The 25,838-nt window shown below is 44.5% G+C and overlaps 1 protein-coding gene across 3 annotated transcripts in view; it reads right to left on the bottom strand.

Moving 5' to 3' along the window:
* The window catches only part of greb1l (GREB1 like retinoic acid receptor coactivator), a 119,277-nt gene that overhangs the window by 16,298 nt on the left and 77,141 nt on the right, over positions 1-25,838 (bottom strand). For 2 of the 3 annotated variants that reach the window (XM_071375917.1, XM_071375916.1), the window contains exons 2-18: positions 24,209-24,328; positions 21,019-21,178; positions 20,370-20,552; positions 19,892-20,068; positions 19,432-19,608; positions 18,949-19,074; positions 11,639-11,761; positions 8,461-8,598; positions 7,989-8,114; positions 6,991-7,128; positions 6,614-6,799; positions 2,907-3,206; positions 2,549-2,677; positions 1,775-1,909; positions 1,399-1,596; positions 1,034-1,214; positions 569-761 (exon numbers count right to left, since the gene is read on the bottom strand). In XM_071375917.1, the coding sequence (XP_071232018.1) occupies positions 569-761; positions 1,034-1,214; positions 1,399-1,596; positions 1,775-1,909; positions 2,549-2,677; positions 2,907-3,206; positions 6,614-6,799; positions 6,991-7,128; positions 7,989-8,114; positions 8,461-8,598; positions 11,639-11,761; positions 18,949-19,074; positions 19,432-19,608; positions 19,892-20,068; positions 20,370-20,552; positions 21,019-21,175 (2,667 nt within the window). In that variant the 5' untranslated portion in view covers positions 21,176-21,178; positions 24,209-24,328. The remainder of the gene's footprint in view (positions 1-568; positions 762-1,033; positions 1,215-1,398; positions 1,597-1,774; positions 1,910-2,548; positions 2,678-2,906; positions 3,207-6,613; positions 6,800-6,990; positions 7,129-7,988; positions 8,115-8,460; positions 8,599-11,638; positions 11,762-18,948; positions 19,075-19,431; positions 19,609-19,891; positions 20,069-20,369; positions 20,553-21,018; positions 21,179-24,208; positions 24,329-25,838) is intronic. The other variant, XM_071375919.1, reaches the window with a different exon arrangement.

Genomic DNA, 25,838 nt, shown 5'->3' with positions numbered 1-25,838 from the left:
ATAGGGGGGAGCTGTGTTGAAGCCAACTTGCCTCCATCTTGGCACTCCCCCAAAATTGTAAAAAAGCTATAGAAATGCATTTATTAATGTTTACATCTGTTTTTCCCACGTTTATTATATTACAGACACCTTAATGCATACTTTTAAATGATTATGATTATGTGAGATAATTTTTTCCTACATTTTCCTTACATTTTCCATTTTTAAAGATTACTAATGTTACTGTCCCCACTACAACAACAAATAATAATAACACGTAATTTTGTACTTGAAACATTTAATTGAAATACTGTAGAATTCCATTCATTTATATTGAGGACTGCTCCTACTGGGGTGTGCAGATATGGCAGAATGGTGGCTCTCACATAGAGGTCATTTAGAAGGTTTAACTTAGAAGGTGATTGTTATATGTGGTTGTTTTGCTTCCTTAGTTGAGTGTACTGACTGACGGACTGATTGTAAATTGCTATTGATAAGTGTCTGTTAGAATTACTCAAATAATGTACATGTAATTCCATATAGCTGCCACCAGGTGGCAGAGATGAACCACTAACGCAGGGCCACTCACCAAGCTGTCAGTGTTGGCTGGCCAGTGCACCTCATTGTGGATGCTGATGCGGGACTGTCGTGTCTGCAGGGTGAATGGGAAGCAGCTGACCTGCAGCACCAGCAGATTCATAGCCTCCAGAACCTCGTGGCAGTTTACCACCCTGTCAGCCAGACCCTGAAGCTCCCCGTGGCACACCGAACCAGACAGGGCACTACACAGAGAGAGGAAACAAAAAAGAGGTTTCCTTTGGGGAAACTTGTTCTGTCCTGTTCTATATGTATGACTAAAAAGAAGCCTCTGCTCTTCTCTGTCTTGTTCTGTCTTGGCTTGGGCTGTTCTGTTCTTATTCAGTACACTGTGATGCCGAGGACAGACCTTCTAACCAATGTTTTCAGTTACTACATCTGTCAGAACCAAGTGTCAGCGGCACAATTTGAATACTCAAATGTGTGTGTGTGTTCGACATGCGTGTGTGTGTGGTACCTGGTCAGGTCCACGTGGGAGTTGTCGTGGATGAGGACAAACAGGGTGTAGGGGTTCTGTTTGACCTTCCTCATGAAGGCCTCCATCTTGCCGTGGACGTCTCCGTCTAGACGCACCACATACTTGTCGGACCTCTGGTGGGCTGAGGACGCATCCTCTATACCCAGGTCTACTAGCACTCCTTTTAGAGACGGGCAGAAAGAGATGACAAAAAGTCCAACGCACGTAACTAAGAAATCTTGTAAAATAAAAACAGGTAGAGATAGTCTTGACATGGACCTCTTGTAGATAACCAACTAGAAATTATTTTTATTCACCAATTGTAGTATTGCCTAGTGCTGCCTTCCGATCCTAATCATGAGTACCTGATTGTCGGATGCGTTGAGCAGTCTGGTTCACCAGGATGTGGGACGGAGGAACCAGAACCAGGAAGTCCACCTTGCAAAAGCGTCCCAGGTCCAGACTCTGGCTCCCTGAGTCTGCTATGGAGCACACCTGGGAGAGCAGGCTCCTGGCTACATTGAGCTGGGGAGGGTGGATCTGAAACATCTCACTCAGCAGCTCTGGAGGGGTGAGGGGGGGGGGACACATGTCATCATACTGGAAACTTAGAGCCAAGTATATAGTATATACTGTAGCTTCTTATCATATCTATCCATCCAGAAGCTTCATAGCGTCAGAGTCTCCAGCAGAAAGAGGAGGAAGGGTCAGAAGAGGTGCCAGACAGAGGCCGTGCCTCACCTGACTCAGAGGGTGGCACCATGGTGGCTGCATCCTGGGAGTGGATGTGGTCAGTGACATCGCCCTGGAAGGGCTGGATGACCTGGCCCTTCCGTCGCCGCTGGATACGCACCAGCTGCTTGTCCAGGTTGTCCCCTGGAAACAACAACATAGCAGGCCACCACCAGTCAGAGACAGAGACAGAGACAGAGACAGAGACAGAGACAGAGACAGAGACAGAGACAGAGACTCACACTCTCACACACACTCACACTCACACTCACACTCACACTCACACTCACACTCTCACACACACTCACACTCACACTCACACTCACACTCACACTCACACTCACACACACACACACTCTCACACACACTCACACACACACTCACACACACACTCACACACACACTCACACACACACTCACACACACACTCACACACACACTCACACACACTCACACTCACACTCACACACACTCACACTCACACTCACAGACACAGACACAGACACAGCAGCTACAGAAACATAATCTACTCATCAAATATTGATGTCTGTCTGTTTGTGGCACAGTGTCTCGTTTCAGTCCTGTGACTGCCTAGCTGGAATGGGCCAGTCGGCATTTAGGAAGGTAAATATGTGCCATTGTCCTTGATGTCTTTGAAACACAGCTCATGTTTGATTGATTGATTGATTCATTGGGCTACCTAAATCATTACTTTTCCTCCTTAGAAATGACCTTTGAGTGTTTTCCATTGATGTCGTGTCCCAAGGCATCTAGAATACTCACCGAGTGAGGTGGTTTTGAAGTGTGACGCCAGGACACTGACTTTCCCTGTTATGAGCTCGTAGCTGATCTCCTTCAGGAACTCATTGGTGGTGAGCATTCCCTCGGCTAGCGCTCGTGCCTGGTACTTCCCTGTAAGACCCATACAGACAAGTATGAACGAGCCAGAGTCTCCTTTGCGCCGCAAGACTGTGCTAGCCCGCAGAGCTAAAGCCTAGGCATTAGCTCTGGGAGCTTACGCAAGTCTTAAGGTCTCAGGCAAGGCTCACCTACTGTAATTACTTCCTTTAGTATGCTATAAAAATACAGACACACCACATCTAAGTATCGTAGTGTACAGGCTGTATGGAGGAACACTCACCCAGCGCGAGCACACAGAACTCGTTGCCGCTCATCTTGGAGGTACACACAATAACCACGTAGGTGGGCAGGCACTGCTGGTAGGGCGGACCGTCACAAAGCGAGCGCAGGGACTCAGAGATGCCTTCTCCCAGGGAGTTGTAGGTGACCAGGACCTGGACACTGCCCCCAGAGACACTGGCCTCCAGGCGGGCCAACCAGGGCAGCTGGGTCGGAGAGATGGAGGGACCTCCAGGACAAACTAACATGGCCTTCAGCACGATGTGCTCAAACTCCTCCCTCAGAGGGATCTGCTCCGAACCTGGAGTGGGGAGGGAAGGAGAGGAGAGGTGAAGTGAGGAAAGAAATACAGTTTCCCATGTCTACTTGCTGTGTTTTGCCGTCGATGATGCTGTTATGTTTTCAGAATGTGAACAAGACAATCAAATCTAATTTCTCAACAGTGCAGAGTTAAAAATTAAGACAAATATTTGCTAAATAAAAAAGGAAATAGTAACACAATAAAAACAATAACAAGGATATATACAAGGAGTACCAGTATTGAGTCAATGTGTTTTGGTATGAGGTAATAGAGTTAATACAGTATTTTATGTACCTGTGGGTAAGGGTAAAAGTGACTAGGCAATCAGTGTGTGGTGTGGTGTCAACATGCATGTGTGTGTGTGTGTTTTGTGTTTGTGAGCGTATGTAGTGTGTGTGTGTGTGTGTGTGTGTGTGTGTGTGTGTGTGTGTGTGTTGGAGTGTCAGTGTAGTATGTGTGAGTGTGTGGGTAGAGTCTAGTGAGTGTGCATAGAGCCAGTGCAAAACAATTAAGATAAAGAAATAAATAACAAAGGGGGTCAAGGTAAATTGTCCGGGTAGCCATTTGATTAACTGTCCAGCAGTCTTATAGCTTGGGGGTAGTAGCTGTTAAGGAGCCTTTTGGTCACAGTCTTGGCACTCTGGTACCACTTGCCGTGCGGGAGCAAAGAGAACAGTCTATGACTTGGGTGGCTGGAGTCTTTGACAATATTTAGGGCCTTCCTCTGACACTACCTGGTTTAGAGGTCCTGGATGGCAGGGAGTTTGGCCCCAGTGATGTACTGGGCCGTACACACTACCCTCTGTGTGAACTTGCGGTCAGATGCCGAGAGGTTGCCATACCAGTCAAGATGCAGCCAGTCAAGATGCTTTCAATGGTGCAGCTGTAGAACTTTTTGAGGATCTGAGGGCCCATGCTAAATCTTTTCAACCTCCTGAGGGGGGAGAGGTGTTGTCATGCCCTCTTCATGACTGTCTTATGGAGTTTTTTTTACCATGATAGGTCCTTAGTGATGTGGACACTGAGGAACTTGAAGCTCTCGACCCGCTTTACAACAGCCCCGTCGATGTGAATGGGGGCGTGTGCGGCCCACCGTTTCCTGTTGTCCACGAAAAGCTCCTTTGTCTTGCCAACATTGAGGGAGAGGTTGTTATCCTGGCCTCCTCCCTATGGCTGTCTCATCGTCGTTGGTTATCAGGCCTACCACCGTTGTGTCGTAGGCAAACTTGATGATGGTGTTGGATTCGTGCGCAGCCACGCACTCGGCCTCCTTCTTGAGAGTCAGCGTAGCAGATGTATTGTTGCCTACCCTTTACCACCTGGGGGTGGACCATCAGGAAGTCCAGGACCCAGTTGAAGAGGGATGTGTTCAATCCCAGGGTCCTTAGCTTAGTGATGTGCTTAGAGGGCACTATGGTGTTGAACGCTGAGCTGTACTCAATGAACGTCATTCTCACGTAGGGGTTCCTTTTGTCCAGGTGGGAAAAGGCATTGTGGAGTGCAATAGAGATTGCATCATCTGTAGATCTGTTGGGGCGGTATGGAAATTAGAGTGGGTCCAGGGTTTCTGGGATGATGTTGTTGATGTGAGCCATGACCAGCATTTCAAAGCATTTCATGGCTACAGATGTGAGTGCTACGGGGCTGTACTCAGGTTACCTTGGTGTACTTAGGCACAAGGACTATGGTGATTAGCTGGAAATATGTAGGTATTACAGACTGGGTCAGAGAGAGGTTGAAAATGTCAGTGAAGACACTTGCCAGCTGGTCAGCGCATGCTCTGAGTATGCTTCCTGCTAATCCATCTGGCCCTGCGGCCTTGTGAATGTTAACCTGTTTAAAGTTCTTACTCACATTGGCTACGGGGAGTGTGATCATATAATTGTCCGGAACAGCTGGTGCTCTCACGCATGGTTAAGTGTTGCTAGCCTCGAATCGAGAATAGAAGGTATTTAGTTTGTCTAGTAGACTCGCGTCACTGGGCAGCTCTTGGCTGGATTTTCCTTTTTATTCCGTGATAGTTTACAAGCCCTGCCACATCCGACGAGCGTCAGAGCCAGTGTAGTAGGATTCGATCTTAGTCCTGTAATGACGCTGTGCCTGTTTTGTTGGAGGGCATAGCGGGATTTCTCATAAGTGTCCGGATTAGTGTCCTGCTCCTTGAAAGCAGCAGCTCTAACCTTTAGCTCAGTGTGGATGTTGCCTGTAATCCATGGCTTCTGGTTGGGATAAGTACGTATGGTCATTGTGGGGACAATGTCGTAGATGCACTTATTAATGAAGCCGGTGACTGATGTGGTAAACTCCTCAATGCCATCGGATGAATCCTGGAACATATTCCAGTCTGTGCTAGCGAAACAGTCCTGTAGCTTAGCATCCGCTTCATCGGAACACTTTCCGTATTGAGCGCGTCACTGGTACTTCCTGTTTGAGTTTTTGCTTGTAAGCAGGAATCAGAAGGATAGACTTATTGTCCGATTTGCCAAATGGAAAGCGGGGTAGAGCTTTTATGTATTTGTCTCTGTATGTGGAGTAAAGGTGACAATTTGTATCCCTCTAGTTGCACAGGTGACATTCTGGTAGAAATTAGGTAAAAGGGATTTCAGTTTTCCTGCAACAAAATCACCGGCCACTGGGAGCTCCGCCTCTGGATGAGCATTTTCTTATTTTCTTATGGCCCTACACAGCTCATTGAGTGCGGCCTTAGTGCCAGCATCAGTCTGTGGTGGTAAATAGACACCTACGAAAAATACAGATAGTAAATAGTATGGTCTACAGCTTATGAGGTATTCTAACTCAAGCGAGCAGAATCCAGAGCCTTCCTTAATATTAGAGATTGCGCACCAGCTGTTGTTAACAAAGAGACATACACCACCCCCCCCTGACTTTACCGGACTCTGCTGTTCTGTCCTGCCGACGGACAGAAAAAACAGCTAGATTCATATTATCCATGTCCTTCTTCAGTCATGACTCTGAGAAGCATAGTAAATTACAGTTCTTAGCAACTCAGGGTCATGCTAGCTATTTGGAGCCACTAAAGTGCATTAGTGACAGTAAGTGCAGCAGCAGCAGTTAATGGAGCACTTTGAGTTACAATGGTGGAGCGGGGTCCAACTACCTCATCAGTGTTACCAAACTACCTCATCAGTGTTACCAAACTTTAAAACAACCAGGCTTTGGCTTAGCTCAGCCTCCCAACTATTAGCCTCAATGTCTGATTAAACCTTTTTAAATAAGCCTTTCATATGTAACAGTGTGTGTGTGTGTGTGTGTGTGTGTGTGTGTGTGTGTGTGTGTGTGTGTGTGTGTGTGTGTGTGTGTGTGTGTGTGTGTGTGTGTGTGTGTGTGTGTGTGTGTGTGTGTGTGTGTGTGTGTGTGCACGCGCATTAGTCTTTTGAGGCCTTTACCTAGCCGTGCAAGGTACTGCAGGGTGAGGAGGATCATGGTCTCCACACTGAATAGTTGGCTGCCAGTCAGTCCCAGGCTGGCCAGTGTCTTCTCAGTCAACTGCTTGCCCTTATAGCAGCTCACCAGCAGGGGGCTCACCACAATGTCCCCCACGTTCCCATAGAAGTATGGTAATGTGCCGTGCCCTGCAAACCAAACACCAGAATCAGTCAGTCAATCATATACCCTGAGGAAGACACTGTGTCCTGAAATGTTGCTTCATTAAATAATTGGGAGTTATATAGAGTGTGTCTTTCTTTCTTTTCTCTAAATCACACCCTGGTACAGTACAAGTGTCTTTTTAAATTGAGATTACAGTTTTATGAGGAGGATTTACCGATGAGGATAACAGGACGGACTCCTGAGGTGTTGAGCAGGTTGTCAGGGACGATGACAGTCTCTCCAGCAGTGACGGGTTGGGGCTGAAGGACACCTGCTACAGGCAGCTGAGGAGTGGGCATGGCCAGCACAGAGCCTGTTCAGAAATAGACACACCATGTTAATACTGTGATTACAATACAGCTGCATATTAAGCAGATCCTGGAAATCAGGACCTTTCTAATTCTTAAAGATCATTTGTACCCACTCTTTCAGCTTCTGCGCAGATCTGCACTAACCTGCATCTCCATGGAGATGCTGAATGAATCACCCCTGACAACAGAGAATTTCATGGACATTTTGTCCTTCCTTCTCCCGAAAAGCAAGGTCAATGTAGTAATCAACGTCAGATCTAACATGCACTCTCCCTCTCTCTCTCTCACACACACACACACACACACACACACACACACACACACACACACACACACACACACACACACACACACACACACACACACACACACACAACACACACACACACACACACACACACACACACACACACACACACACACACACACACACACACACACACACACACACACACACACACACACACACACACACACACACACACGTTTTCACAATTGCTGGGGCTACAGTACACTCTTCTAAAAAAAAAATCAAAAGGGTTCTACATTGAACCCAAAGGGGTTTAACCTGGAACAAAAATGTCTCTTCAAACTATGGGAACAGCCGAAGAACACGTTTAGGTTCTAGATATCACCTTTTTTTCCTAAGAGTGTAGGTGGTACATGACATTTCAAAGAATTCCTCTTGAAACAAAGTCTACTAGGGCTGTATCTATTCAGGACACGCTCTGGATGTTAACATACGCTGTGGTGTGATGGTGCAATTCATCTAACTGTTGCCTTTTCAGTGTATCAGTGTTGTAAATGAATGTGTCCCTATGTAAATAAACAATGAAACATTATCAAAAGCTCTGTGCCAGACCTGGGGAGCAGACGATGGGTCGGATGGCGGAAACAGGGACGACTGTAGGGGGGACTGGCACCAGGGGGTTAGGGTGCCAACCACGGTGGCGCTTCTTGGGCGGGCCTGAGATCATGGCAGAGGAAACTGGACAGAAAACAATACAAGAGAAACATGAAAATTCATTAATGTTGTAACTGCAGAATATGGGTCTGGGTTCTCAAAAGGGGTCTAGGTTCTCGGAGTCTGGGTTCTCAAAATAATTCAGAGGGCTTCGACAATGTTGACCTATGAGCAATTATACTACATTCTACTTCATATTTCAGAAATTAAGATCTGTAATAAAAAGAAAAAGCAGGTGCAGAGAAACATTAAATTGGAATCGGAATAGTAAATATGTATTGTAATTCACCCGTAACAGGAACACAACAAGCAGACATTTCCTGTGTATGTTCAACGTCACAGAGGTTAGGGAGGAGAATGTGGCACTCACCAGGGTTGTCTCCTAGGTCGGAGGTTCTGTACCCCTGTCCCTGGGGTCCCAGAGACACCTGGGAGGGGCTCAGTAAAGGGGGGTGGCCGTCTGGACCCAGTCCGTTGGTTGGCCCGTTCACTCTTAAAGCCATGGGTACTACACCGACACACAGACAGACACACCGTACATTATTGATGCATTTCACCACAATTCCTTTTCAGACGATTCAACGCTAAATAATTAACTTTCGTAAGATAATGTTTTGACAGCCTTTTGAGAGATGCCATACGTGAAGTGCGTGTTTATATCTTCTTCATAGTAAACAAAGAGTAAACAAATACAATAAATACATGTATTTGATAATTACAAAATAAAACCAATTGTCCTGAAAGATATCTTCCTAATATAGAGACTGAACAATACATAAGAATGATTTAGGCCCGCCTAACACTGAGCTATTGATTTCCTATTGCCAATGAACTGATGGGGCACTTTCCAGTCTCAGATTCACTGCGTGTGCATTTACGCTAACACATTGATTGGTATGTGTAGGCCAGGCCTGTCAATCTTACAACCTTGTAAACGAGCTAATGGATAGCCAGGTCTTAAAAAGTCATTACAGGGATTTTCTGCTCAGTATTGATGAGGAGTGTGTGTGTATGCACGCATGTGTGTGTGTCTCCAGTCAGTAGAAGAGGCTAATCTACACGCCACAGCTCCATCTGGACTATGCTTGGCCACGTAAACAAGCCTGTTTCTAGGCAACAGGTCCTTCTCCTACTCAGACCAGGGCACATAGCAGAAGTGATGGCTATTTCCTGACCCTTAGAAATACATGGGCTAAAGCTTATTGCACATGTGGCATGTCTGCATAATATTACTGGATATTATTTAGATATAATGTACCATGCTGTAAAACACTTTAAATATATAATTACACATACAATAGATTAACACATTGTCATCCAGAAACAAGTTCCTTGGCCTACACATCACTGACAAACTGAAATGGTCCACCCACACAGACCTCAGGAGGCTGAAGAAATTTGGCTTGGCACCTAAATCCCTCACAAACTTTTAGTGATGCGCAAATGAGAGCATCCTGTCAGACTGTATTACCACCTGGTACGGCAACTGCACCGCCCGCAACGGTAGGGCTCTCCAGAGGGTGGTGCCCAACGCATCACCGGGGGCAAACTACCTGCCCTCTAGGACACCTACAGCACCCAATGTCACAGGAAGGTTAAAAAAATCATCAAGTACAACAACCACCCGAGCCACTGCCTGTTCACCCCGCTACCATCCAGAATGCGAGGTCAGTACAGGTGCATCAAATCAGGGACCAAGAGACTGAAAAACAGTTTCTATCTCAAGGCCATCAGACTTTAAAATAGCCATCACTTGCACATTAGATGCTGCTGCCCTATATACAGTTGAAGTCGGAAGTTTGCGTGCACTTAGGTTGGAGTCATTAAAACTTGTTTTTCAACCACTCCACACATTTCTTGTTAACAAACTATAGTTTTGGCAAGTCGGTTAGGACATCTACTTTGTGCATTACACAAGTAATTTTTTCAACAATTGTTTACAGACAGATTATTTCACTTATAATTCACTGTATCACAATTCCAGTGGGTCAGAAGTTTACATACACTAAGTTGACTGTGCCTTTAAACAGCTTGGATAATTCCAGGAAATGTTGTCATGGCTTTAGAAGCTTCTGATAGTCTAATTGATATCATTTGAGTCAATTGGAGGTGCACCTGTGGATGTATTTCAAGGCCTATCTTCAAACTCAGTGCCTCTTTGCTTGACATCATGGCAAAATCAAGAGAAATCAGCCAAGACCTTAGAAAAATAATTGTAGACCTCCACAAGTCTGGTTCATCCTTGGGCGCAATTTCCAAACGCTTGAAGGTACCACGTTCATCTGTACAAACAATAGTATGCAAGTATAAACACCATGGGAACACGCAGCCGTCAAACCGCTCAAGAAGGAGACGTGTTCTGTCTCCTGGAGATGAATGTACTTTGGTGCGAAAAGTGCAAATCAATCCCAGAACAACAGCAAAGGACCTTGTGAAGATGCTGGAGGAAACGGGTACAAAAGTATCTCTATCCACAGTAAAACGAGTCCTATATCAACATAACCTGAAAGGCCCCTCAGCAAGGAAGAAGCTGACTGCTCCAAAACCACCATGAAAAACCAGACTACGGTTTGCGACTGCACATGGGGACAAAGATCGTACTTTTTGGAGAAATGTCCTCTGGTCTGATGAAACAAAAATAGAACTGTTTGGTCATAATGACCATCGTTATGTTTGGATGAAAAAGGGGGAGGCAAGCCGAAGAACACCATCCCAAACGTGAAGCACGGGGGTGGCAGCATCATGTTGTGGGGTGCGTTGCTGCAGGAGGGACTGGTGTGCTTCCCAAAACAGATGGCATCATGAGGAAGAGAAAATATGTGGATATATTGAAGCAACATCTCAAGACATCAGTCAGGAAGTTAAAGTTAAATGGGTCTTCCAAATGGACAATGACTCAAACATACTTCCAAATTTGTGGCAAAATGGCTTAAGGACAACAAAGTCAAGGTATTGGAGTGGCCATCACAAAGCCCTGACCTCAATCCTATAGAAAATTTGTGTGCAGAACTGACAAAGCGTGTGCGAGCAAGGAGGCCTACAAACCTGACTCAGTTACACCAGCTCTGTCAGGAGGAATGGGCCAAAATTCACACAACTTATTGTGGGAAGCTTGTGGAAGGCTACACAAAACGTTTGATCCAAGTTAAACAATTGAAAGGCAATGCTACCAAATACTAATTGAGTGTATGTAAACTTCTAACACGTGGAATTTGATGAAAGAAATAAAAGCTGGAAAACCTGCAAAATCGGCAGTGTATCAAATATTTGTTCTCCCCACTGTATATACTGTATTGTATTGTATTCTACTGTGTCTTAATCTATGCCACTCTGACATTTCTCGTCCAAATATTCATATATTCTTAAGTCCACTCCTTTACTAGATTTGTGTATATTGTGTGTATTTTTGTGAAATTGTTAGATATTACTTGCACTGTTGGAACTAGAGAAACAAGCATTTCACTACACCCGCAATAACATCTGCTAAACACGTGTATGTGACCAATAACATTTGATTTGATAGAAGAAGAGTAGAAGAAGAGCTGTACCAATTGGTAGAGTCTTGCCCCCAGGGGTAGAAGCCAGAGGCTTGAGGAAGCTGCAGTCTCGGGCCAGGTCCTGGGCTGAGAAGAACACAGAGGCGGCAGAGGGAGTCCTGGTAGGAGGGGAGTCTGGAGGGTAATAAGAGCACAGGGTGGCTGTTGGGTCCTGTCAAATTGCCTTAACCAAAATCTCTCCAAACAAAACTAACAAATCAACAATAATGACTCAATCCAATTGTTCCATTAGAACAAGTAAACCATAATAGTCCTGGTTAACAAACCAATGCTTCGTAAACAAACATAGACACTCTACAATCAAGCCAGATGTAATCTTGGTCAGAGGAGGGAGGGATGGGAGATGAGGGGAGGGGAGGGAGTGAGGGGAGAGGAGAGGGGGTGTTGTGTCAAACCTCTACCCTTCCCTGACAGAGCGTGATGACCTAACTGGGAGCTGGATGTAGCTCAAGGTCGGTGTCAGGAGATAGGACACTGAAGTCATGCCAATGGTGCGTATCAGCACAGCTAACACATCAGGTTAAGTATTTTAGTATGTGTGTGTGTTTGTGTGTGTGCGTGTGTGTTTTTAATCTGATTTTACTGCTCGTTTGAGTTACTTGATGTGGAAGAGAGTCCCATGTAGTCATGGCTCTATGAGGTACTGTGTGTTTCCCAAAGTCTGTTATGGACTTGGGGACTGTGAAGAAACCCCTGGTGGTATGTCTTGTGGGGGTATGTATAGGTGTCTGAGCTGTGTGTTAGATGTTTGAACAGACAGTTCGCTGCTTTCAATAGTCCGGGTGGCCATTTCATTAATTGTTCAGCAGCCTTATAGTTTGGGGGTAGAAGCTGTTAAGGAGCCTTGGCGTTCTGGTACCGCTTGCCATGCGGTAGCAGAGAGAACAGTCTATGACATGGGTGACTGGAGTCTTTGACATTTTTTGGGACCTTCCTCTGACACCGCTTAGTATAATTCACAAAGACAAGTAGTGATTCAGTCAATCTCTCCTTTACTTTGAGCCAGGAGAGATTGACATGCATGTTATCGATATTAGCCCTCCATGTACATTTAAAGGCCAGCCGTGCGGCTCTGTTCTGAGACAACAGTAATTTACTTATGCTCTTTTTTATGGCACTTGACCATATAACTGGGCAGTAGTTCAGGTGTGATAAAACTAAGGCCTGTAGGTCTTGTTTAGTTGATTGTGACATCAAGAAAGCAGAGTAGCGCTTTATCACGGACAGACCTCTCCCCATCTTAGCTACCGTTGCATCAATATGTTTTGACCATGTCAGTTTACAATCTAGGGTTGCGCCAAGCAGTTTATTCTCCTCAATTAGTTTAACTGACACATTATTCATTACTGTCACGCCCTGACCGTAGAGATCCTTTATATGTCTCTATTTTGGTTGGTCAGGGCGTGAGTTTGGGTGGGCATTCTATGTCTGGTGTTCTATGTTGTCCTTGTTTTGTATTTCTATGTGTTTGGCCTGGTATGGTTCCCAATCAGAGGCAGCTGTCTATCGTTGTCTCTGATTGAGAACCATACTTAGGTAGCCTGTTCACACCTGTGTTTGTGTGTAGTTATTTTCTCTTTAGTGTTTGTTGCACCTTTCAGAACTGTTCGTTGGTCGTTTTGTTGTTTTTGTTCGCGTGTTCATCTTTATTAAAAGTATTATGGATACGTACCACGCTGCACTTTGGTCCTCCTCTCCTTCTCCCGACAACAAACGTTATAATTACAACATTTAGATTCGATTTTGGGTTAGTGAATGATTTGTCCCAAATACAATGCTTTTATTTTTTTGTATATTTAGGACTAGTTTATTACTTGCCAGCCATTCTAAAACGGACAGCAGCTCTTTGTTGAGTATAGCAGTGTTTTCACTTGCTGTGGTAGCTGACGTATATAATGTTGAATCATCAGCGCACGTGGACACGCAGGCTTTACTCAATGCTAGTGGTAGGTTATTGATTTAAAAAAAGTCAAGGCAGCTACCGTGAGGTATGCCAAACTCTACCTGGTTTACGTTAGAGAGGCTTCCATTAAAGAACACCCTCTGTGTTCTGTTAGACAGGTAACTAACTCTTAATTCACGATATACAGTTGAAGTCGGAAGTTTACATACACTTAGGTTGGAGTCATTAAAACTAGTTTTTCAACCACTCCACAAATTTCTTGTAAACAAACTATAGTTTTGGCAAGTCGGTTAGGACATCTACTTTGTGCATTACACAAGTAATTTTTGCAACAATTGTTTACAGACAGATTATTTCCTCTATTATTCACTGTATCACAATTCCAGTGGGTCAGAAGTTTACATACACTAAGTTGACTGTGCCTTTAAACAGCTTGGGAAATTCCAGAAAATGATGTCATGGGTTTAGAAGCTTCTGATAGGCTAATTGACATAATTTGAGTCAATTGGAGGTGTACCTGTGGATGTATTTCAAGGCCTACCTTCAAACTTAGTGCCTCTTAGCTTGACATCATGGGAAAATCAAAAGAAATCAGCCAAGACCTCAGAAAAAAAATAGTAGACCTCCACAAGTCTGGTTCATCCTTGGGAGCAATTTCCAAACGCCTGAACGCCTTCCACGTTCATCTGTACAAACAATAGTATGCAAGTATAAACACCATGGGACCAAGCAGTTGTCATACCGCTCAGGAAAGAGACGTGTTCTGTCTCCTGCAGATGAATGTACTTTGGTGCGAAAAGTGCAAATCAATCCCAGAACAACAGCAAAGGACCTTGTGAAGATGCTGGAGGAAACGGGTACAAAAGTATCTATATCCACAGTAAAATGAGTCCTATATCGACATAACCTGAAAGGCTGCTCAGCAAGGAAGAAGCCACTGCTCCAAAACCTCCATAAAAAAGCCGGACTACGGTTTGCAACTGCACATGGGGACAAAGATCGTACTTTTTGGAGAAATGTCCTCTGGTCTGATGAAACAAAAATAGAACTGTTTGGCCATAATGACCATCGTTATGTTTGGAGGAAAAAGGGGGAAGCTTGCAAGCCGAAGAACACCATCCCAACCGTGAAGCACGGGGGTGCAGCATCATGTTGTGAGGGTGCTTTGCTGCAGGAGGGACTGGTCCACTTCCCAAAATAGATGGCATCATGAGGTAGGAAAATTATGTGGATATATTGAAGCAACTGTAACGGATGTGAAATGGCTAGCTAGTTAGTTAGCGGTGGTGCGCGCTAATAGCCTTTCAATTGGTTACGTCACTTGCTCTGAGACCTTGAAGTAGGGTTTCCCCTTGCTCTGCAAGGGCAGCGGCTTTTGTGGAGCGATGGGTAACGATGCTTCGTGGGTGACTGTTGTTGATGTGTGCAGAGGGTCCCTGGTTCGCGCCCGGGTATGGGCGAGGGGACGGACGTAAAGTTAAACTGTTACACAACATCTCAAGACATCAGTCAGGAAGTTAAAGTAAGAGTGGCCATCACAAAGCCCTGATTTCAATCCTATATGAAATTTGTGGGCAGAACTTAAAAAGCGTGTGCGTGCAAGGAGGCCTACAAACCTGACATTTGACCCAAGTTAAACAATTTAAAGGCAAAGCTACCTAATTTTTTTACCTTTATTTAACTAGGCAAGTCAGTTAACAAATTCTCACAAATTCTTATTTTTAATGACGGCCTAGGAACAGTGGGTTAACTGCCTTGTTCAGGAGCAGAACGACAGATTTTTACCTTGTCAGCTCAGGGATTCAATATTGCAACCTTTTGGTTACTACTCCAACGCTCTAACCACTACGCTACTTGCCACCCCACAAATACTAATTGAGTGTATGTAAACTTCTGACCCACTGGGAATGTGATGAAAGAAATAAAAGCTCGCGGCTGGGTTTCTCTTCGTAGTCTGTAATAGTTTGCAAATCCTGCCACAGCCGACGACCGTCGGAGCCGGTGTAGTAGGATTCAATCTTCGTCCTGTATTGACGCTTTGCCTGTTTGATGGTTCGTCGGAGGGCATAGCGTCATTTCTTATAAGCGTCTGGATTAATGTCCCGCTTCTTGAAAGCGGCAGATCTAGCCTTTAGCTCGGTGCAGATGTTGCCTGTAATCCATGGCTTCTGGTTGGGATATGTACGTACAATCACTGTGGGGACGATGTTTTCGATGCACTTACTGATGAAGCCAGTGACTGAGGTGGTATACTCCTCAATGCCATTAGCTGAATCACAGAACACATTCCAGTCTGTGCTAGCAAAGCAGTCCTGTAGCGTAGCATCCGCGTCATCTGACCACTTCCGTATTGAGCGAGTCACTGCTACTTCCTGCTTTAGTCTTTGTTTGTAAGCAGGAATCAGGAGGATAGTATTATGGTCAGATTTGCCAAATGGAGCGCGGGGGAGAGCTTTGTATGTGTCTCTGTGTGTGGAGTAAAGGTGGTCTAGATTTTTTTCTCCTCTGGTTGCACCTGTGACATGCTGGTGGAAATGAGGTAAAACAGATTTAAGTTTGCCTGCATTAAAGTCCCCGGCCACTAGGATCGCCTCTTCTGGATGAGCATTTATTTGTATGCTTATGGCCTTATATAGCTCGTTGAGTACAGTCTTAGTGCCAGCATCGGTTTGTGGTGGTAAATAGATAGCTACGAATAATATAGATGATAAATCTCTTGGTAGATACTGTGGTCTACAGCTTATCATGAGGTACTCTACCTCAGATGAGCAATACCTTGAGATGTCTTTAATATTAGACATCGCGCACCAGCAGTTATTGACAAATATACACACACCCCGCCCCTTGTCTTCCCAGACGTAACTGCTCTGTCCTGCCGATTCATGGAAAACCCAGCCAGCTCTATATTATCCGTGTCGTCGTTCAGCCATGACTTGGTGAAACATAAGATATTGCAGTTTTTTATGTCCCATTGGTAGGAAAGTCTCGACCGTAGATCATCGAGTTTGTTTTCCAGTGATTGCACGTTGGCCAATAGAACCGATGGTAGTGGCAATTTACTCACTCGCCTACGAATCCTCCCAAGGGACCCTGACACTTTAGGGTCCACTCATTCCGACTGCTCTTACTTCCTCATTTTTCAGAATACAAGCCTGAAACAATTTCTAAAGACTGCTGACATCTAGTGGAAGGCATAGGAACTGCCATTTGAGTCCTAAGTCAATGGATACTGTAATGGCATTGAATAGAAAACTACAAAAACAAAAACAAAACTACTTCCTGAATGGATTTTTCTCAGGTTTTCGCCTGCCAAATCAGTTCTGTTCTACTCACAGACACTATTTTAACAGTTTTGGAAATTTTAGAGTGTTTTCTATCCAAATCTACCAGTTATATGCATATCATATCTTCTGGGCCCGAGTAGCAGGCAGTTTAATTTGGGCATGCTTTTCATCCAAAATCCAAAAAAAGGCAAACTCAGCTCCATCATTCATTGAATCAGACGGTTTATTCATCCCAAAACCCTCTGATATTGCCAACTACTCACATTTTTTATTGGCAAGATTAGCAAACTTGGGCAACAAACTCTGAATAATAATGGCGCCGGAGGGGATGGCTGCCGTTTTACGGGCTACTAACCAACTGTGCTATTTTGTTTGAAACATATTTTGGACATAAATTTGCTGCTACCATCTCTTATGACTGAAAAGAGCTTCTCGACATCAGAACAGCGATTACTCACCTAAAGTGTCACAGAGCTTTTTCATGCGCGACAAAGAGAGTACCTTTCTTGTTTACCTTTTATATTGACAACGTTATTGTCCGGTTGAAATATTATCGATTATTTAGGCTAAAAACAACCTGAGGATTGAATATAAACATCGTTTGACATGTTTCTATGAACTTTACGGATACAATTTGGATTTTTTGTCTGCCTGTTTTGACTGCGTTTGAGCCTGTGGATTACTGAAGAAAACGCGCGAACAAAACGGAGGTTTTTGGATATAAAGAGACTTTATCGAACAAAAGGAACATTTATTGAGTAAATGAATGTCTGCTGAGTGCAACCATATGAAGATCATCAAAGGTAAGGGATTAATTTTATGATTTGTCTGCTGGGCTATGTTCTCAAATAATCGTAAGGTATGCTTTCGCCGTAAAGCATTTTTTAAATCTGACACCGTGGTTGGATTCACAAGAAGTTAATCTTTAAACCTATGTAAAATATGTTTTGTTTTCAGAATTTTTATAATGAGTATTTCTGTATTTGAATTTGGGGCCCTGCAGTTTCACTGGCTGTTGAAGAGGTGGAACGCTACCGTCTCTCGTACCCTAGAGAAGTTAAAAATTCACTATTGGATAAATAGCGTGCCCAATTTCAACTTCCTTCTACTCATCCCCAGAATATAAGATATGCATATTATTAGTAGATTTGGATAGAAAACACTCTATAATTTATCTTTGTTTCATAGTACAGTTTCTTCTTCTTTTTGTTTAGTTTAGTCACATGATTTCTCAATTTACAGTTTGTTTGCAAATCGGCTGTGCAGCCAGACTTATTTGCCATTCCTTTTGCCTCGTCCCCCTTAGATCTCACACTGAATGAGCACTAACTGCACTATAAACTGAGACAGAGTCGACTGCCATGAGCGTGTCCTACCTGAGAGGGAGAAAGAGGAAGAGGAGGATGTGTGTGTGTCCTACTTGAGAGGGAGAAAGAGGAAGAGGAGGGTGTGCGTGTCCTACCTGAGAGGGAGGAAGAGGAAGAGGAGGGTGTGCGTGTCCTACCTGAGAGGGAGAAAGAGGAAGAGGAGGGTGTGCGTGTCCTACCTGAGAGGGAGGAAGAGGAGGGTGTGCGTGTCCTACCTGAGAGGGAGAAAGAGGAAGAGGAGGGTGTGCGTGTCCTACCTGAGAGGGAGGAAGAGGAGGGTGTGCGTGTCCTACCTGAGAGGGAGAAAGAGGAAGAGGAGGGTGTGCGTGTCCTACCTGAGAGGGAGGAAGAGGAGGGTGTGCGTGTGTCCTACCTGAGAGGGAGAAAGAGGAAGAGGAGGGTGTGCGTGTCCTACCTGAGAGGGAGGAAGAGGAGGGTGTGCGTGTGTCCTACCTGAGAGGGAGAAAGAGGAAGAGGAGGGTGTGCGTGTCCTACCTGAGAGGGAGGAAGAGGAGGGTGTGCGTGTGTCCTACCTGAGAGGGAGAAAGAGGAAGAGGAGGGTGTGCGTGTCCTACCTGAGAGGGAGGAAGAGGAGGGTGTGCGTGTGTCCTACCTGAGAGGGAGAAAGAGGAAGAGGAGGGTGTGCGTGTGTCCTACCTGAGAGGGAGAAAGGGGAAGAGGGGGGGGGGTGTGTGTGTCCTACCTGAGAGGGAGAAAGGGGAAGAGGAGGGTGTGCGTATGTCCTACCTGAGAGGGAGAAAGGGGAAGAGCTGTGTCCGTTGGTGCCTCCATTCTCCTTGCTACTCAGGGAGGATGAGGAACTGGGCTTGGAGGTGGACGCACTGCTATTGGAGAACTGGCGCGTCTTGCAGTCTGGGGAAAAGGAGGGGAGAAATAAATAACATATGTAAAATAGAGCTGGAAACATATTATCATTGAATCAATCAATGATACATTTTGTATATATATTGATGGGTCATAAAAAAAATATAGCCCCAGACCAATACCACATTTGAGTTATTACAAACGTTATTGCAAAAACCACTCAACTCCATTATGCATTTATAATGCATTTGCTAAATTACTATGCAACATCCTGTCATGTTGTAGAAACATACAATGTTACTAGTGTAATTACAGTGTTACAACACAGGTATAAGAGAAATTCAATGTAAAGTGTTGCAGAAAGTGTGTGAAATGAATGCAGATAGGGTCAGAGAGACATCTCACCTTTCCAGCAGATGAGGGGTCCTTTGCACAGAGCACCGTGAGAGTTCTTCACCAGGTAGTATTTTAAGTGCTTCTGCTTCTTGGGCTGCGTGGCCAGCTTCAGGTTGATGTGGTTGGAGAACTCAGTAAAGTACCGGAACCCCTTCTCCCCACAGCCAACACAGTTCCCTGAAAACCCTGCACACACAACACATATTATAAGGATACATTATAGTCTCATGTCAATATTTCTATCGCCAAACATTTATGAACAACAAAAATAAGCTGTTCAATTCAATGTGGCATTAGGAGGCCACAGCACAGGTTAACCAAATGCTGAATGCAACAGTAATCAAAACTAGTTGCAAGCTACAGTATGGAGGGTGGTAAAAATCGAGCATTTCTGATGACTCATCTAAACTGAGCGGGTAAAATACTCATATGTCTACCTCAGTATATCAGGTCAGAGAGACGGACTGACCTAAAAGTGCATTTTTCCCGTTCTCATCAGGCAGAAAGCGCCTGTCCACGGCACACACCAGGATGTGCTCTGGGACGCTGGAGGATTTGGCACCGACAAGCTCGAAGCCAGCTGGGACTTCGATCGGTTCCGTCGCCATGGAGACCAGACGGAGGTCCTTACCGGCCTGACAGAACCCTGAGAAGAAGAGACAGAACAACAGTCAGCTCGGGAGTAAACATCCACAACAACAACACACAGTACACGTACCATGGTCGCGTTCACTGAAATTAGTATTATCGTCGTCAACTTGCTGAATAATATCTATATAGATGTCTACGATACATTGGAACATACCATGGTGAATATTGTTGCAAACATGTGGTGTTCCTAAGTAGAGAATGTACAAGATGTGTTCTTAAGATCTGCTTTTTAGCAAGGATTTGAATCCCAGGGGTTCCCAGGACAAAAGGAGTATGAGATGTTTTTTGAGGCCTACCGTCCATGGTGCAGCAACCGTCGGGCGCAGGGCCCTGGTGTAGGTAGGGCAGAGGGGGGCTGCTGGTGTCAGAGTCGTCCTCCTCCTCCAGCTCTTCCAGACCGTTAGAGGCCTGGCCGTTTAGCAGATCCTGACCCTTAGGCTCCCCGCACGGCATGTACAGGTTCACCTTGGGCTTTATATCTGACCCAATAACACACAATGACCCCGTAAGACATAATGTCGCCATCATACACCACATCACACAACACAATAAATTCTCCTGGAGTGAAGATGCCAGACAAAGGCAAGGAGATGGAGATCGGAGGCTTTGCAAGTCCTTTTTCAAGAGAAGGACAAACCCATAACACATTACATGGCCACGTTCAAGTCTACCTCTCTTCAAGAGAACTAAATGTGTGAGATGATATGGATTTGCTGTGTGTGTGGGTATAATGTAATGACTAATTCTCAAGTCCTATTCAACTGGTTATCATTAACATAATTTAACATAATGATCAGAGAAAGACGTTTTTTTTCTATGTGTTTCTGTTATCTATGATCCACTAACGAAAGAGTCAGCTGGCTATAGCTAGTGTTTTGTACTGTTTCTATACATAACGACCTTGATGAGGACAGAGAATGGAGCCATGCAGACAGAGAGAAGTACCATCCATGCTGCCAGGATACTGGTCAGGCTCCAGGTATAGCTGAGTGAAGATGGGCTGTGGGTCTCCACTGCTGGAGCGTAGGGAGGCCTTGATGGAGTTGTGGAGGGCCTCCTCGAAGCGAGCAGATTTCAGCTGCCCTGCGTACGAATTCCCCATTATCTGTAATGAGAAGAACGGTATAACATGGACAAAAGCACAGCTATGCACTCAAGGCTCAGCTCCATCCACGTCGATTAGTAAGAGAGAACAGAGTAGAAATCCAATCTACAAAGGATACTTGTCCAGGGGTCATAAAGATGCTAGGATGCACTTACAGTCTCACATAAGAAGATGCATGCGCACACACAATCTCTCACTCTCTCTACTTTTTCCCCCCTCTGTCTTTATCCCTACCCTATTTCTTTCTGGTTTTGTCTCTAGATCTTTCCCTCTCTTTCTGAATTTCAGTATGTCACCCTGGCCTCATTGCCCCCTCCTTTGGTCCACTCTTCGGACATCTGCCGAGGTCGGCTGTGTGGGCCTGGGGTTGAGGTTGGGAAGCAGGTGGCAGCTGGACAGACAGGGGGACACACAAGTGGCCTGGTGGCACTGAAGAGTGTAAGGGGGGGGGGGGGGGGCTTAGTGAAAAGCCCTTGTTCAAATAGAACAGAAGTGACCAGTGCAGGGCAAGGGCACTAGCCAAGTATCCCCATAATGAATGACTGATATAGACTGTCCAACTAAATAACTATCCTTAAATAACTCTCCTTAACGCTCCTCTCCCTTTTCTGGTCATTGCCCTTTTCATATCACCCAGCCATTCATTTGCAGGGTTTACAATTATAAAGGACTGAAAAGAAAGTAATATTTTTTGCCAGCTAACATATGCTCTTGGCCTGAAAAACCCTCCCTACCATTGTCCTTGGGCTACATTTTGCAGGTGTTACTGTAGTGTTGTATAAATGCAACCATTAACAGCCAAGTCAAGCCACAGGTTGAAGGCTTCATCTGTTTGGGAACAGCTTGGACTCTGTAACCATCACATTGTCTGGGCAGGTTTTTTAGGGGCACAATTACTTGTGATATCATGTATTTTGACTAACTCTATGCCTAGCAATATTACATTTTGACTATGCCAAGTGATGTATAAATGGCTTGGCTATCAAACAACTAGTCCAAAACAAAATCCTGTATCTGCAATGTAAAAGAAATGTACAGGAAAATAGACTACACATGATATCTATAGTACATACAGAATTTGTAGACAAATCACATTTAAATATAACTAACCAATTTTTATCAATTTTTTACATGTAAAAAAACAAGTAGCATCCAATCCAGATAATTTGATTGACAGGTGAATTGCCACTGGACAAAATACCCCTCGCCTAAGGTAACCATTATGAAATACAACCAAATAAGACTTAACTGGGTTAATCATTAAATCAAGAGAACCTATTTTACTGAGATCAATCTGACAAATACAAAGCACTATTCAGTTTCTATGTTGATTCTACTCAAAAGCTTTTTGTGCACCCTTTTAAAATGAAGAAGCATGTTTCTTCCCAGGTTGTCTTTAGCTACTGTAGTGTAGCCTTCTGGAACCCTTTTATTCTGTCAATAAAAGGCAGGCTTGGTAATCAAGTTGGAACAGTTAGCCATCCGAGGTCCTGTTCCTGCCCTAACCTGTCCCATGCCTGGACAGGTTCAAGCCTGGCTGATTACCCAAGAACCTACCCAGATGGAAAAGGGGCAGAGAGACTGAGAAGAAAGAGAGAAAGAGACAGCAAGAGGGAGAGAGAGACAGCTTTGGCAATGTACACATATGTTTCCCATGCCAATAAAGCCCTTTGACTTGAGAGAGATAGAGAGGGGGTGGGATATGGCCAGCCAAGGCAGACAAAGGACAAGATTAAGTGTGGTGCCTGATTGTGCTTTGACAGAGATAAGCAGCTTAACATAAAGAAGCTACAGTATTTCTCCCTCCGCTGACGGGTGGATGGATGAAGAAAGGTAGAAAGAGATAGAGAGAGAACTACCCAAGGTGTGTTTAAAGAGGTGGCGGAGCCTGGTAAAGGCGTCCACATCTTCCCATATATTATGACAACATTTTGTGACGTTTTTGTTAGTTTTGGTCTTCGGCTGTTCGTGCACACGTCATTTTTTCTCGAAGTTGATAGCCGAAGTCGGTTTCATGCAAATCTTTTCACTTGAGAAATACTGCACCAAACGTCCTAATTAGTTGAAGAATTCTCGGCAAAAACATGAAAATATTAATTCAGTCTGGTTTCGGTGTCTCAAAATAGACAAACAGTACTTTTTTCACATTTTTCAAGAAAACCTCTTAAGGCATCAGCATGCTTCGCCGAGCCGAACCGAAACATGCTGATGCCTTAAGAGGTTTTCTGGAGGACTTCCAGGTCAATTCAAGAGCCCAGAGCAGCAGAGAACAGATTTGTCTTTAAACCTCACAAAGTGAAGCCATAGTGGTGACCTCACAAAGCTGACACATGGGAGAGGTGGAGAGGGGAACACAGACGAGACCCTTCAACACGTGCTCCATCACAACAAAGCCACACCGTGACAAAGGTGGCCTAATGGATGTGGCTGGAGCAGGAGAGAGATAGAGGAAGTGGGTGGTCAGGAGTGATTTCAGGCGTGATTTCATTCGATGTAATTCTGTTTGATGAATGATGAAATAGTGTCTGATCTGTGTTTTCAGGTAGTGACAGAATCATGTTTGGAGAAGAGAAGTGACTGAGATCTCGATTTTCTCAGAGGCAACTGGAAGCTGACCAGAAAACCAGTCTCAGATTCTTCCACAGATTCCTGAGCCTGGGTGGCCATAATGGCCATATTGCAAGAATCTAACCCCCGGGCAGAATTAAGGTCTGGTCCTGTGACAAGCTTGCAAATTCCAGGAGGCCATATGGGAGAAAAAAATAGGGCTTGTTCATTAGGAATTAAATTGAAGAAAATTGTCAGACATTTTGTGAAATACAGAGGTACCATCTGAACTTGTCCAATAAGAAATGCTCGTTATGGTTTCACGTTTTGACAAGTTTTGCTATGGTGTGCCCTAAGGAACAAGACCCTCCTTTCTCTCTTTATACATCTTTCCCATTCGGACTTTACCTCACTTTCCCGACACGGCTTTAAAACATGATAATCTCATGTATTATCACGTCATCTTGGTGTAGCTGTCCTTACCTTGTGTAATTGTTCCCAGGCGTGAAGGGATTTGTTCTCCTCTACTACATGATGGGTCAGAAGAACCACTGTGTAGAAACGTCCTGCAGTGACATCCCCCTCAGCAGCACTGTTCTAGACCTAAAGAAAGAGGTTAGATGAATACATGAGATTAACTAAATGCATCTTCACCCAAGGATCCAAATGAACAGACACAATTGATATACTGTATGCAAGGAGAAATGTTTGCTGCAAATAACACACGATAGGCCTGCAGCACCTTTCATCTCAAGATATCAAATCAAACCCAATATTTTAAAAATCCTATTGAAATGAAACTCAAGCATGAAAGACGCACAAAAGCTTTTAAATAGTCAGTACAGTCCACACAACATGTCTGACAATGAAAATGAATGGCTGCACTTAGAGCAATGAGAGAGGCCACTCAAAAGTTAAGAAGAGCTTAACAGATTGCACAAAACCATGACATATGTAGTGACCGTTGGCGGTGAACAGGGGTTATGTGATACGGTAGCCTCTGGGTATTTTTGTAAAACACACTAGAGTTTTAGGGTTTGTAATCATCCACACACACACACACACACACGAATAATGTATGCACACACACACATGCTTACACACGTGTATGCACATGTGTGCGCACACTCACACACAAACTGTATATGGGCGCTCACACGTACACACACACACGTACACACACACGTACACACACACACACACACACACACACACACACACACACACACACCACCAACTACTAAAAACTGGTAGAGATATAAGATCTTAATTTGACCAGTTTCTCACAGCAGGAAAATAATCCTGCAGCAACAGGAAATTTGAACTTTGGTGTGGATTATAATTCATGGAATTTTTGTAGGCGTTGATAAATGTTTATTTTTATTTTTTATTAAGTCTGACATTTTAAAGTGGAAATTTCAAACTTTAGAAGCCTTTTTAAACCTTGAATACACTACACGTTTGCAGGACATTTCCTGCAACAACAGGGTGATCAAATTAAGATCCTACATCTGTACTTCCACTTTGACCCCAAGCATTGTTTACCCACTCCTAGACCTTATACAACTAAGCTGATACAAAGTTCCCTTCAAAACATTGACTGTGACAAGAATGCTCCCTGTCACCATCCTGTAATGCATGGTCCTTGTTATGCCATTTTTGGGACCTGGTGTCCCTAATTTGCCCCTGCCTGAGGTCTGGGGCCCAAGTCCTCGCGCTGGCATTACATACACACTGATTTGTCCTGTTAACCACATTGAAGTAGTTAACTTTGTGAATGATTAGCCTCACACTGATAGGGCTAATCAAACTACAGAGCTACATGGTCAATGGGAGGGACAAGGGGATAGGGGGATAAGGGAGGTCATGCAAATTCCATACCATCCAGGTCAGACAGTGCTATAACTTTAACCGGAACGCTGTATGAGTTTAGGGAACATTCTCTTGAGTACAGACTGAACATCCAAATCTTCCTTCACTTCTAGATACACGCTTTAAGGGCCCTCTAGGCAGCTAACTGCATTCACAGTAATATAACCCATTCGATGAGACAATCTTATCACACTGGCCTATCAGTAGGCCTAGACTACAGATCACTCTTAACATAACCCTG

Source organism: Salvelinus alpinus, chromosome 30 (genome assembly GCF_045679555.1).
Source record: "Salvelinus alpinus chromosome 30, SLU_Salpinus.1, whole genome shotgun sequence".
Taxonomy (NCBI): Eukaryota; Metazoa; Chordata; class Actinopteri; order Salmoniformes; family Salmonidae; genus Salvelinus; species Salvelinus alpinus.
Note: the sequence above shows the minus strand (reverse complement) of the source record. Positions and strands in the feature narration are given on the sequence as shown.